Below are 9,649 nucleotides of genomic sequence, written 5' to 3'. Positions count from 1 at the left end.
GAAGGACTGATATGCATGCATATAAGCATAACCAATGGACATAAGACACTTCGGGGTAGGGGAGGCCAGGGGATTGTCAAGGGCGGGGAAAAAAGGAGACATATGTAATACTCCTTGTAATACTTTAAGCAATAAATAATTTAAAAAAATAAAATCAACAAAAATTTATTTTTAAAAATTAAAGTCCAGCCGAGCCAGGTGGAGCTCAGGTCACTGAGCAAGTGGGGTTTGGGTGACACTGGTCATAGAGCTCAGTCGCTGGGCTCAGGTCACTGAGCAAGTGGGGTTTGGGTGACACTGTGTGTGTGGGTGGCCTTGGCTAGATCTTGTAGGGCAGCCCCGGCACCCGGGTGAAGGGCCCTCCGCACCTGCCCTGACTCTGCCTTCTGGTGTTTGGCTGGGGCTCCATGTACAGCCGCCAACCTGATGGGGGACTGGTGGAGAGTCACGTTGCCATGGTGATGCTGGGACATCAACAAAGCCAGTGGCTCGGACCCTTTGGCCTGTCCAGGGTACCAGTTTGGGTGGGACTCATTCTGTCACTGAACAGGGACCGGCACCAAGCAGGTCTGCCTCACCCCAACCTGTAGGGTATGGGCTCTTGATTTCGTGTAGGAAAGATTTCACCACGTGAGTTACATGAGAGACACGTTGATCAGTTGCCTCCTGCAAGCACCCCGGATTGTGGCTGCTACTGAACCTGCAACGCAGGGAATCGAATCTGCAACCCTGGGGTATGCTGGCCGACACTCTAACCCCTAAGGCACACCAGCCATGGCCAAGTGCATTTCTTAAAAATATATTTATTGCCCTGACTTGATTTTAGTGAAGGCAGAGGGATAGAGAGAAACATCAATGATGAGAATCATTGATCACACGCCCCACACTGGGAATCGAACCCACAACCCAGGCATGTGTCCTGACAGGGAATCAAACCACTGAGCCAAGCCAGATGGGACAGGGGCATTTTTAATATGCTGATGCATCAACATGGGTGTATAGGGGAGTTTTGGATTATTCTTTGGCCTGTTTCATCCTAGGTCTGTCTGGCTTCATTGGAGTTTTTGTTACTGGTTCCCCAACTTCGTCCGTCCGTGGGTGTAGCTGCCACGAGTGGCGTGAATTGGGTCTTTGTTCTCTGCTTTCCCAGGCCAGGGTGAGTTAAGCTGTGTATTTCCTAGTAAGGGATTCGGGTGTCAGCCATTTGCTCCCAAATGCCCTTGCGTGGGGAGGATAAGGTCTTGCAGTTCACAGGCAGGTTGTAAACTGCCCAGACTGTTTAGCCTTCATTTTCTTATCTCGGTTTCCCCATTCTACTTGCCCAGGAATTTCCCCAGCGTCTCACTATCCTGCCCTAATGCCATCATGTTAGCCAAAACCTCACCTGGCAAACCAGCACCGGCAGCCCCTGGCCACAGCCTCTGTCCTGGGACTGTCCATATTCTGTTCTGGAAGCCACACAGCAGCTCCTGGCCCCAGGACACTTTTTTGGGGGGGTTCCCTCAGCTTGTCATGGGTGCCTGCCCCTCCCTGGTCCTCTCTGCCTCTCCCAGTGACACCCCTTCAACAGCCGAGCCAAGATGGCCTCTCCTCATGAGTCCCTGCACTCACTGCCGTAAGAGTCATTCTCTCCCTTTCTGTGTCCCCCGTGCCTCGATGTCAGGCTGGATTCGAACCCTCCACCCCCTTTGTCCTTACGGACATCTGGGCGTTTGAAATCAGGGCTGCATTTGTGCCTGTTAAAGACATACCAGTATACCAAAAGGGCTCAGGGCTTCATTGATACTGACAATGATAGTGTTTCTTGCCTTTTATAGTTCATCTGCAGAGGTAAAACGCTTATTTTTTCGCTGGTATGTGACATGCCTGGACCCCATGTCAGCAGGGCGTGCGTCAATTTATTTTCTCACAGTAAATCAGTTTGGTGACAGCTGTGAGTAAATGGGCACGTCTCCGTATTAATTAAGCAGGGGGCAGGGCTGAAACTCAGTGTTGTTTGATACCTTGTCTTGTAAGACGGAACTGGTTCATGAGGGCAGACATCATTTTGCTCTGTAGATGCCCGTGAGGGGGACCTTCCTCCTCTCTACTCTTGCAGTCTGCTCTGGCTGCTGTAGCAGTACCACAGCTTGGGTGCCTTACACAACAGGAATTTCCCACATTTCTAGAGGCTGGGACGTCCAAGATCCAGGTGCTGGCCATTTCAATCCAGGCTCGTGGATGCGCGCTCCCTTCCTTGCTTGCGGACAGCCATCACTCTGCTGTCCTCACAGGGTTTGGAGAGGAAGCTCTGATATCTCTTCCCTTCTAATAAGGACAGTAATCCCTTCACCAGGTTCCAGCCTCTGACCTCCCCTAACCCTGTTTACCTCTCAAAGGCCCCACCTCCTAATACCATCACGGAGCGGGCTGGGCCTAAACCTGTGAATTTTGGGGGATAGATGCAAACATTCGTCCACAACATCACCTAAGGAAGCAAAGTGATTCTTTGCGACTCTAGTATATGAAGGGCTAAGTTTTCATGGTGACCAGACAAAATGTCAGTTTTATAAAATAAAACAGATTAGTGGCAGTTGTGAAGATTAACATCAGAATAACAATACTGGAACTAGTGGAAAAATTTTCAATGGAATACCACCCACCCTTGGGGAACATACATCTTCCCAAGGAGCCCCAAGTGGACATCCCTCAAGGCCCCTCCCCCAGCACCGGCCCAGTTCCTTCCTGAACCCTCTCAGAGGCAATGGGAATGAAGCCATTCCATTGGGTCCGGGACTCCCGATTAGCTCTGGGGAAGGGGAAGGCAGGCCCAGGAAGATGTTTTCTCCGGGCGTATGCAGATGACCACTGCAAATACTGGGATCCAGGCAGGCTGGAAAGAGGACTGTGCTCCAGGGGACACAGCTCTGTCCAGGTTCCTAGGCTGCTCGGAAAGGGCACAGTAGCTCCTGATGTTTCCTCCATATCAGTGGTACATGAAGTAATTTCTCTGTGGTGGTTCTGCTGCATGAAGTTGGACCCATAAAGTCCATATCCATAAGGCTCCTCTCAGGTATGAATCCTTTTATGCTGAGCAAGGCTGCAGAGGCGGCTGAAGACTTTCCCACAGTGGCCACACTCGTAAGTCCTTTCTCTGGTGTGAACTAGCTGGTGTTGAACAAGTGTGGGTTTTTCACTAAAAGCTTTCCCACACTGACTGCACTCGTAGGGCTTTTCTTGTGTGTGCACTCTCTGGTGACGAACCAGGTGAGAGTTGGTGCTGAAGGCTCTCAGGCATTCACTGCACTCAAAAGGCCTTTCTCCAGTGTGAACTCTCCAGTGATAAATGAGGCTGTACTTTTGGCTAAAGAACTTCCCACATTCACTGCACCCATAAGGCCTTTCTCCAGTGTGAACTTGCCGATGTTTAACGAGGATGGAGTTTTGGCTAAAGAATTTCCCACATTCATTGCACTTATACGGCCTTTCCTTTGTGTGAATTCTCCAGTGCTTAATGAGGCTGGAACTGTGAGCAAAGGCCTTCCCACACTCACTGCAGTCATAAGGCCTTTCTCCAGCGTGAATCCTGCAGTGCTGAACCAGGCTGGAGCTGCAGCTGAAGGCTTTCCTACATTTGCTGCACTCGTATGGCCTTTGCCCAGTGTGTACTCTCTGGTGCTGAGTGAGGGCGGTGCTAGTGCTAAAGGTTTTCCCACATTCAAAAGGCTGCTCTCCAGTGTGAACTTTCTGATGTCGCAGGAGGTGGGAGCTTTGCCTGAAGTGTTTTCCACATTCACTACATTCGAAAGGCCGCTCTCCACTGTGAACTCTCTGGTGCTGAGCAAGATTGGAGGTTTTGTTCAAAGCTCTTCCACACTCACTGCATTCAAAAGGCCTTTCTCCAGCGTGAACCCTGCAGTGCTGAACCAGGCTGGAATTGTGGCTGAAGGTTTTCCTACATTTGCTGCACTCATATGGCCTTTGCCCGGTATGTACTCTCTGGTGCTGAGTGAGGATGGTGCTAGTGCTGAAGGCCTCCCCACATTTGCTGCACCCAAAGGGCTGCTATCCAGTGTGAACTTTCTGATGTCGCAGGAGGTGGGATCTTCGGCTGAAGCCTACTCCACATTCACTACATTCATAAGGCCGCTCTCCACTGTGAACTCTCTGGTGCTGAGCAAGATTGGAATTTTTGTTAAAAGCTCTTCCACATTCACTACATTTGAAAGGCCGTGCTCCACTGTGAACTCTCTGGTGCTGAGCAAGATTGGAGTTTTTGTTAAAAGTTCTTCCACACTCACTGCACTCAAAAGGCCTTTCTCCAGTGTGAATCCTCCGGTGCTGAACCAGGCTGGAACTGCGGCTGAAGGTTTTCCCACATTTGCTGCACTCATATGGCCTTTGCCTGGTGTGTATTCTCTGGTGCTGAATGAGGGCGGTGCTAGTGCTAAAGGTTTTCCCACACTCAATGCACCCAAAGGGCCACTCTCCAGTGTGAACCTTCTGATGTCGCAGGAGGTGGGAGCTTTGCCTGAAGTCTCTTCCACATTCACTACATTCAAAAGGCCGCTCTCCAGTGTGAACTCTCTGGTGCTTAACAAGGTCAAAGTTGTTGTTGAAAGCTTTTCCACACTCACTGCACTCAAAAGGCCGTTCTCCAGTATGAACTTTCTCATGCTGAGTGAGGTGTGACCTGTTATTAAAGGCTTTCCCACATGCACTGCACTCATGAGGCCTTTCTCCTGTGTGAATTCCCTGGTGATGAACAAGTGTGAGTTTGCGGCCGAAGGTTTTCCCACAGTCACTATACTCATAGTGTTTTATTCCAGTGTGAAATTTCTGGTCCTCCCTCAGCTTAGGTGGGTAACTAAAGGCCTTCCCACACTCTTTACACACCTGAGATGTTTCTCCAGTGTGGAATTTTTGGTAATTAACAAGGGCTGATTTCTCCTCTAAGGAATTTAAAACTGTTGGACATCTAAATGGTGTCACTTCAGAGTGAGTTCTCATGTGGTTGAGGAGCTTCTTTGTGGTATGGACTCCTGGGAACTGCCCCAGGCTGGAACTGTGTGGGAAGGCCTCCCTGCACTCTGTGCTCCTGTGTGACTTCCCACTGCTGTTGATGGCCGGGCGCTGGCGGAGGTCATGGCTGTCTGAGACATCCTTCCAACCTTCCCTGCAAGTGAAGGGTTTCTCTGATAGGGAGACTACAGAGCTCTTCACAAATGAATCCCTGTCCTTGTCCCACCTGCAGGACTTCTCTCCACTGTGCTCCTTCTGGTGCTGGGGAAGGTTTGCATTGAACCAAAACCTCCTTGCACATGCTCCACACTTGTAGGGGGTCTCCTCAGGATGTGCTCCTTGATGCTCATCGAGGTGCAAAATGTCTTTCATAAATGGGCCACACATGTCACAGGTATCAGTCTTCTCAGTAGAAGGATGTGCATTGGGGATCCTGACCTGGGAGACCCCTTCTACAGAAGCATTCTGCTTGGAACAGGCCTCCTCGTCTTCCACTTCATGCCAACAACCTAAAAACAGAGAAATTTCTCGTTAACTGAATGTTCAATTTGGTGCAAAGGGTGACTTCATTAGAAATGTGTAACTGACACATATAGGAAGGGGTCCAAGGGCTCGTTGACAGAATTAAGACTGAAGGGCCCGCTGTGTGGGATGGCACCCAGCCACACCACAGAATAAAGGAGGCCTCACCAGGGGCAAGGACAGAGATGGGGGAAAGGACATGAATAAACATTCCTTGAAGAACAATGTGTGCACACACACGCAAGTGGAAGATGCTCAACATTATTAGTCGTGAGAGAAATGCAAATCCAAGCCACAAGGAGATACCACTTCACACCCACTGGGACGCTGGCGGAGGTCATGGCTGTCTGAGACATCCTTCCAACCTTCCCTGCAAGTGAAGGGTTTCTCTGATAGGGAGACTACAGAGCTCTTCACAAATGAATCCCTGTCCTTGTCCCACCTGCAGGACTTCTCTCCACTGCGCTCCTTCTGGTGCTGGGGAACGTTTGCATTGAACCAAAACCTCCTTGCACATGCTCCACACGTGTAGGGGGTCTCCTCAGGATGTGCTCCTTGATGCTCATCGAGGTGCAAAATGTCTTTCATAAATGGGCCACACATGTCACAGGTATCAGTCTTCTCAGTAGAAGGATGTGCATTGGGGATCCTGACCTGGGAGACCCCTTCTACAGAAGCATTCTGCTTGGAACAGGCCTCCTCGTCTTCCACTTCATGCCAACAACCTAAAAACAGAGAAATTTCTCGTTAACTGAGTGTTCAATTTGGTGCAAAGAGTGACTTCATTAGAAATGGGTAACTGACACATATAGGAAGGGGTCCAAGGGATCGTTGACAGAATTAAGACTGAAGGGCCTGCTGTATAGAATGGCACCCAGCCACACCACAGAATACAGGAGGCCTCACCAGAGGCAAGGACAGAGATGGGGGAAAGGACACGAATAAACATTCCTTGAAGAGAAAAATGTGTGCACACACACGCAAATGAAAGATGCTCAACATCATTAGTCGTGAGAGAAATGCAAATCCAAGCCACAAGGAGATACCACTTCACACCCACTGGGATGGGTATAAGGAAAAAACCACATAACAAGTGTGAAAGAAACTTCTAAAATCTTGAAAAAGATTCTACATCTTATATTGGGTGTTACATATGTAAACAAGTTTGATCTCTACATTTATGTTTCATGCACAGGTGGAGTTAAATATAAGTGCTTTCTAGCACTGAAAGTTGCTTCTTATTTGAGCTTGGGTTCCTCAACTTTCAGAGTCCATGCTAATCTCCATTATGTCATATTACCCTCTGAAGATAAACAGTGCCATCAAGATGTAATTCTTCCCTGACTGGTTTGGCTCAGTAGATGGAGCATCGGCCTGTGGTCTGGGGCATCCCGGGTTTGATTCCAGTCGAGGGCATGTGCCTTGGTTGTGGGCACTTCCCCAGTGGGGTATGTGCGGGAGGCGGCTGATCGATGTTTCTCTCTCATGGATGTTTCTCTCTATCCCTCTCCCTTCCTCTCTGTAAAAAATCAATAAAATATATTTTAAAAAAGAAGTATATTAGAGGTTGCCCAGGACTTGGGGAAAAGAGATGAGGGAGGATAGGGCATGACTGCTAATGGCTACAAAGTCTCCCTGTAGGTGATGAAAATATTCTAAAATTGGATTGTGATCATCAGACACCTGTGTAAATGTGTACTTTAAATGGGTGAACTTATGGTGTATCTTAATAAAGTTGTTTTGAGCCCTAACCGGTTTGGCTCAGTGGATAGAGCGTCAGCCTGCGGACTGAAGGGTCCCGGGTTCGATTCTGGTCACGGGCATGTGCCTTGGTTGCGGGCACATCCCCAGTGGGAGGTGTGCAGGAGGCAGCTGATTGATGTTTCTCTCTCGTCGATGTTTCTGACTCTCTATCCCTCTCCCTTCCTCTCTGTAAAAATCAATAAAATATATTAAAAAAAAAAGTTGTTTTGAAAAATCGTCTTATGGAAGAGGGACAGAACCAGGGCACGGCCCCACACCGGGTCAGGCTCAGTGGAGTCCAGTGAGCTGCCTGGAGATGCCTGATCCCCAACCTCTGCTCCCACAGGATCCTAGGCCACAGCTATGAGGACCACTCATGAGGCTGCCCAGGAAGAGGCAGAGGCGTGCACACAGCCCCGTCCCAGCTCCTGCAACATGAAACCTGGGAAGGAAGCAGCATCCATGGTTGGGCTTTGGGACAGACAGAACTTTCTATGGGGAAAGGCACAGGGCGAAAGCTGGTCACCATGGCGCGGCTGGGCACAAGGGTCTTACCAAGTGAGGCCATGAGCTCGAAGATCTCCAGCATCACATCGCGGCACAGGCGCCTCCGAGCCTCGTCGAGGAGCCCCCACTCCTCCTGGGAGAAGAACACGGCCACGTCCTCGAAGGTCACTGGGCTCTGCAATGAGGAGACGGCTGAGCCAGGGGGCCAAAGGGCCGGCTGGGCAACAGACACACAAACGCTCCAGTGGACACAGCCAGGCCCTTGACCTGGGACTCAGATGACCTGTTCCACGGTCCTCTCCTCCTGAGACCCCCTCAGTCCATCCTCCCCTCACCCACATGCAGCCTCTCCTCCTCCTCAGGCCCCCACTTCAGAGGAGGTAACCGGCCCGGCACCACTGGTGTCCCCTGCTCCTCGCAGTCACCGTATTCAGGCCAATCCAACCGAGAACAACAAAGGGCAGGTGGGCAATGGATGCTCTCTGAGCTCTGGGCTGGCACGCTGCCCCTTCCCCCATGGGCCAATTTCCTTTATGTCCCCCAGATACGAGAAAATTGGGGCTCTCCTTTCTTCCTCAAGCCTCGAGCACCAGGGCCCCTTGGCTCACACCCCCTTACCGTGTACAGGGACCATACATTCCACACTCTCCTCCCCGCCACCCCTTGTCCACACGTCAGGCGTCTCCCTGGAGTCCCCCTATTCCGTCATGCACGTAGCTGACCTGAGAAAGACTACCAGGACCCAGTACTGACCTGGCCTGCCCCAGATCTCCAAAACCCCCATCACCCCCTAGTGCAGCGGTTCTCAACCTGTGGGTCGCGACCCCTTCAGCGGTCGAACGACCCTTTCACAGGGGTCGCCTAAGACCATCCTGCATATCAGATATTTACATGACGACTCATAACAGTAGCAACATTACAGTGATGAAGTAGCAACGAGAATAATTGTATGGTTGGGGGTCACCACAACATGAGGAACTGTATCTAAAGGGCCAGAAGGTGGAGAACCACTGTGCCTAGTGAATGCGTGGAACCTTGAGTAGATCTCAAACACCCCTCCCTCCCACCTCTGCCCTTGCACATGCCCTCACCAGTCATACCTGTCCTCACACACTCTCTCTCTTTTTACTAAAAAAATATTGGGCCCGAGCTAGTTTAGCTCAGTGGATAGAGCGTAGGCCTGCGGACTGAAGGGTCCCGGGTTCGATTCCGGTCAAGGGCACGTGCCCGGGTTGCGGGCTCCATCCCCAATAGGAGGCGTGCAGGAGGCAGCTGATCGATGATTCTCATCATGGATGTTTCTATCTTTCTCTCCCCCTCTCTTCCTCTCTGAAATCAATAAAAATATTTTTTTTAAGTAAAAAATATTGTTAATCTTCACCTGAGGATATTTTTCCCACTGGTTTTTAGAGATTGGGAGGGAGAGGAGGACGGGGAGGGGGAGAGAGAAACATGAGAGAGAGACACAGATTGGCCGCCTTCTGCACACACCCCTCCCCCCCCAACCGGGGCAGGGGGTTCGAACCTGCAACCCCAGGTGCGTATTCTTGACCGGGAATCGAACCCGCGACCCTCTGGGGCACGGGCCAACGCGCTAACCTCTGAGCCACACCGGCCAGGGCTGTCCTCACTCTTCTTCACACACAAATCCCGGACCCACTGGGTCCCCACCCTGCTGAGCCACAGAGACGTCACCTGCCCTAACCCCAGGCGCCAGCCCTCCTGCCCCTCTCGCTTGCACGCTTCATGCTGCTACCCCAGGTCTACTCTGCACAGAGGCTGGTCCCCGCCCTGACCCCCAACCCCCGGCTGCACGTGACCCTGGGGCTCCGGGACCACGAGGGTGGGGATCCCCGCTCACCTGCCCAGAGTCCAT

General features: G+C 51.1%; 2 protein-coding genes across 2 annotated transcripts in view; one reads left to right on the top strand and one right to left on the bottom strand.

The window, feature by feature from the left end:
- LOC106726871 (zinc finger protein 549-like) overlaps nt 1-7,826 on the top strand; it is a 13,687-nt gene extending 5,861 nt beyond the window's left edge. Inside the window, exons 2-3 of the mRNA XM_014543474.1 lie at nt 1,041-1,156; nt 7,613-7,826. Coding sequence (XP_014398960.1) covers nt 1,041-1,156; nt 7,613-7,633 — 137 coding nt within the window. The 3' untranslated portion in view covers nt 7,634-7,826. The remainder of the gene's footprint in view (nt 1-1,040; nt 1,157-7,612) is intronic.
- On the bottom strand, nt 1,494-5,725 carry ZNF132 (zinc finger protein 132). The gene has a single exon (XM_014543433.1). The coding sequence runs from the start codon at nt 5,386-5,388 to the stop codon at nt 4,045-4,047; it is 1,344 nt and encodes a 447-aa protein (XP_014398919.1). The 5' UTR covers nt 5,389-5,725; the 3' UTR covers nt 1,494-4,044.
- Nucleotides 7,827-9,649: the final 1,823 nt, after the last annotated feature.

Source organism: Myotis brandtii, unplaced genomic scaffold, assembly GCF_000412655.1.
Source record: "Myotis brandtii unplaced genomic scaffold, ASM41265v1 scaffold1094, whole genome shotgun sequence".
Classification (NCBI taxonomy): Eukaryota; Metazoa; Chordata; class Mammalia; order Chiroptera; family Vespertilionidae; genus Myotis; species Myotis brandtii.
This window is presented reverse-complemented; position numbering and strand designations above follow the sequence as displayed.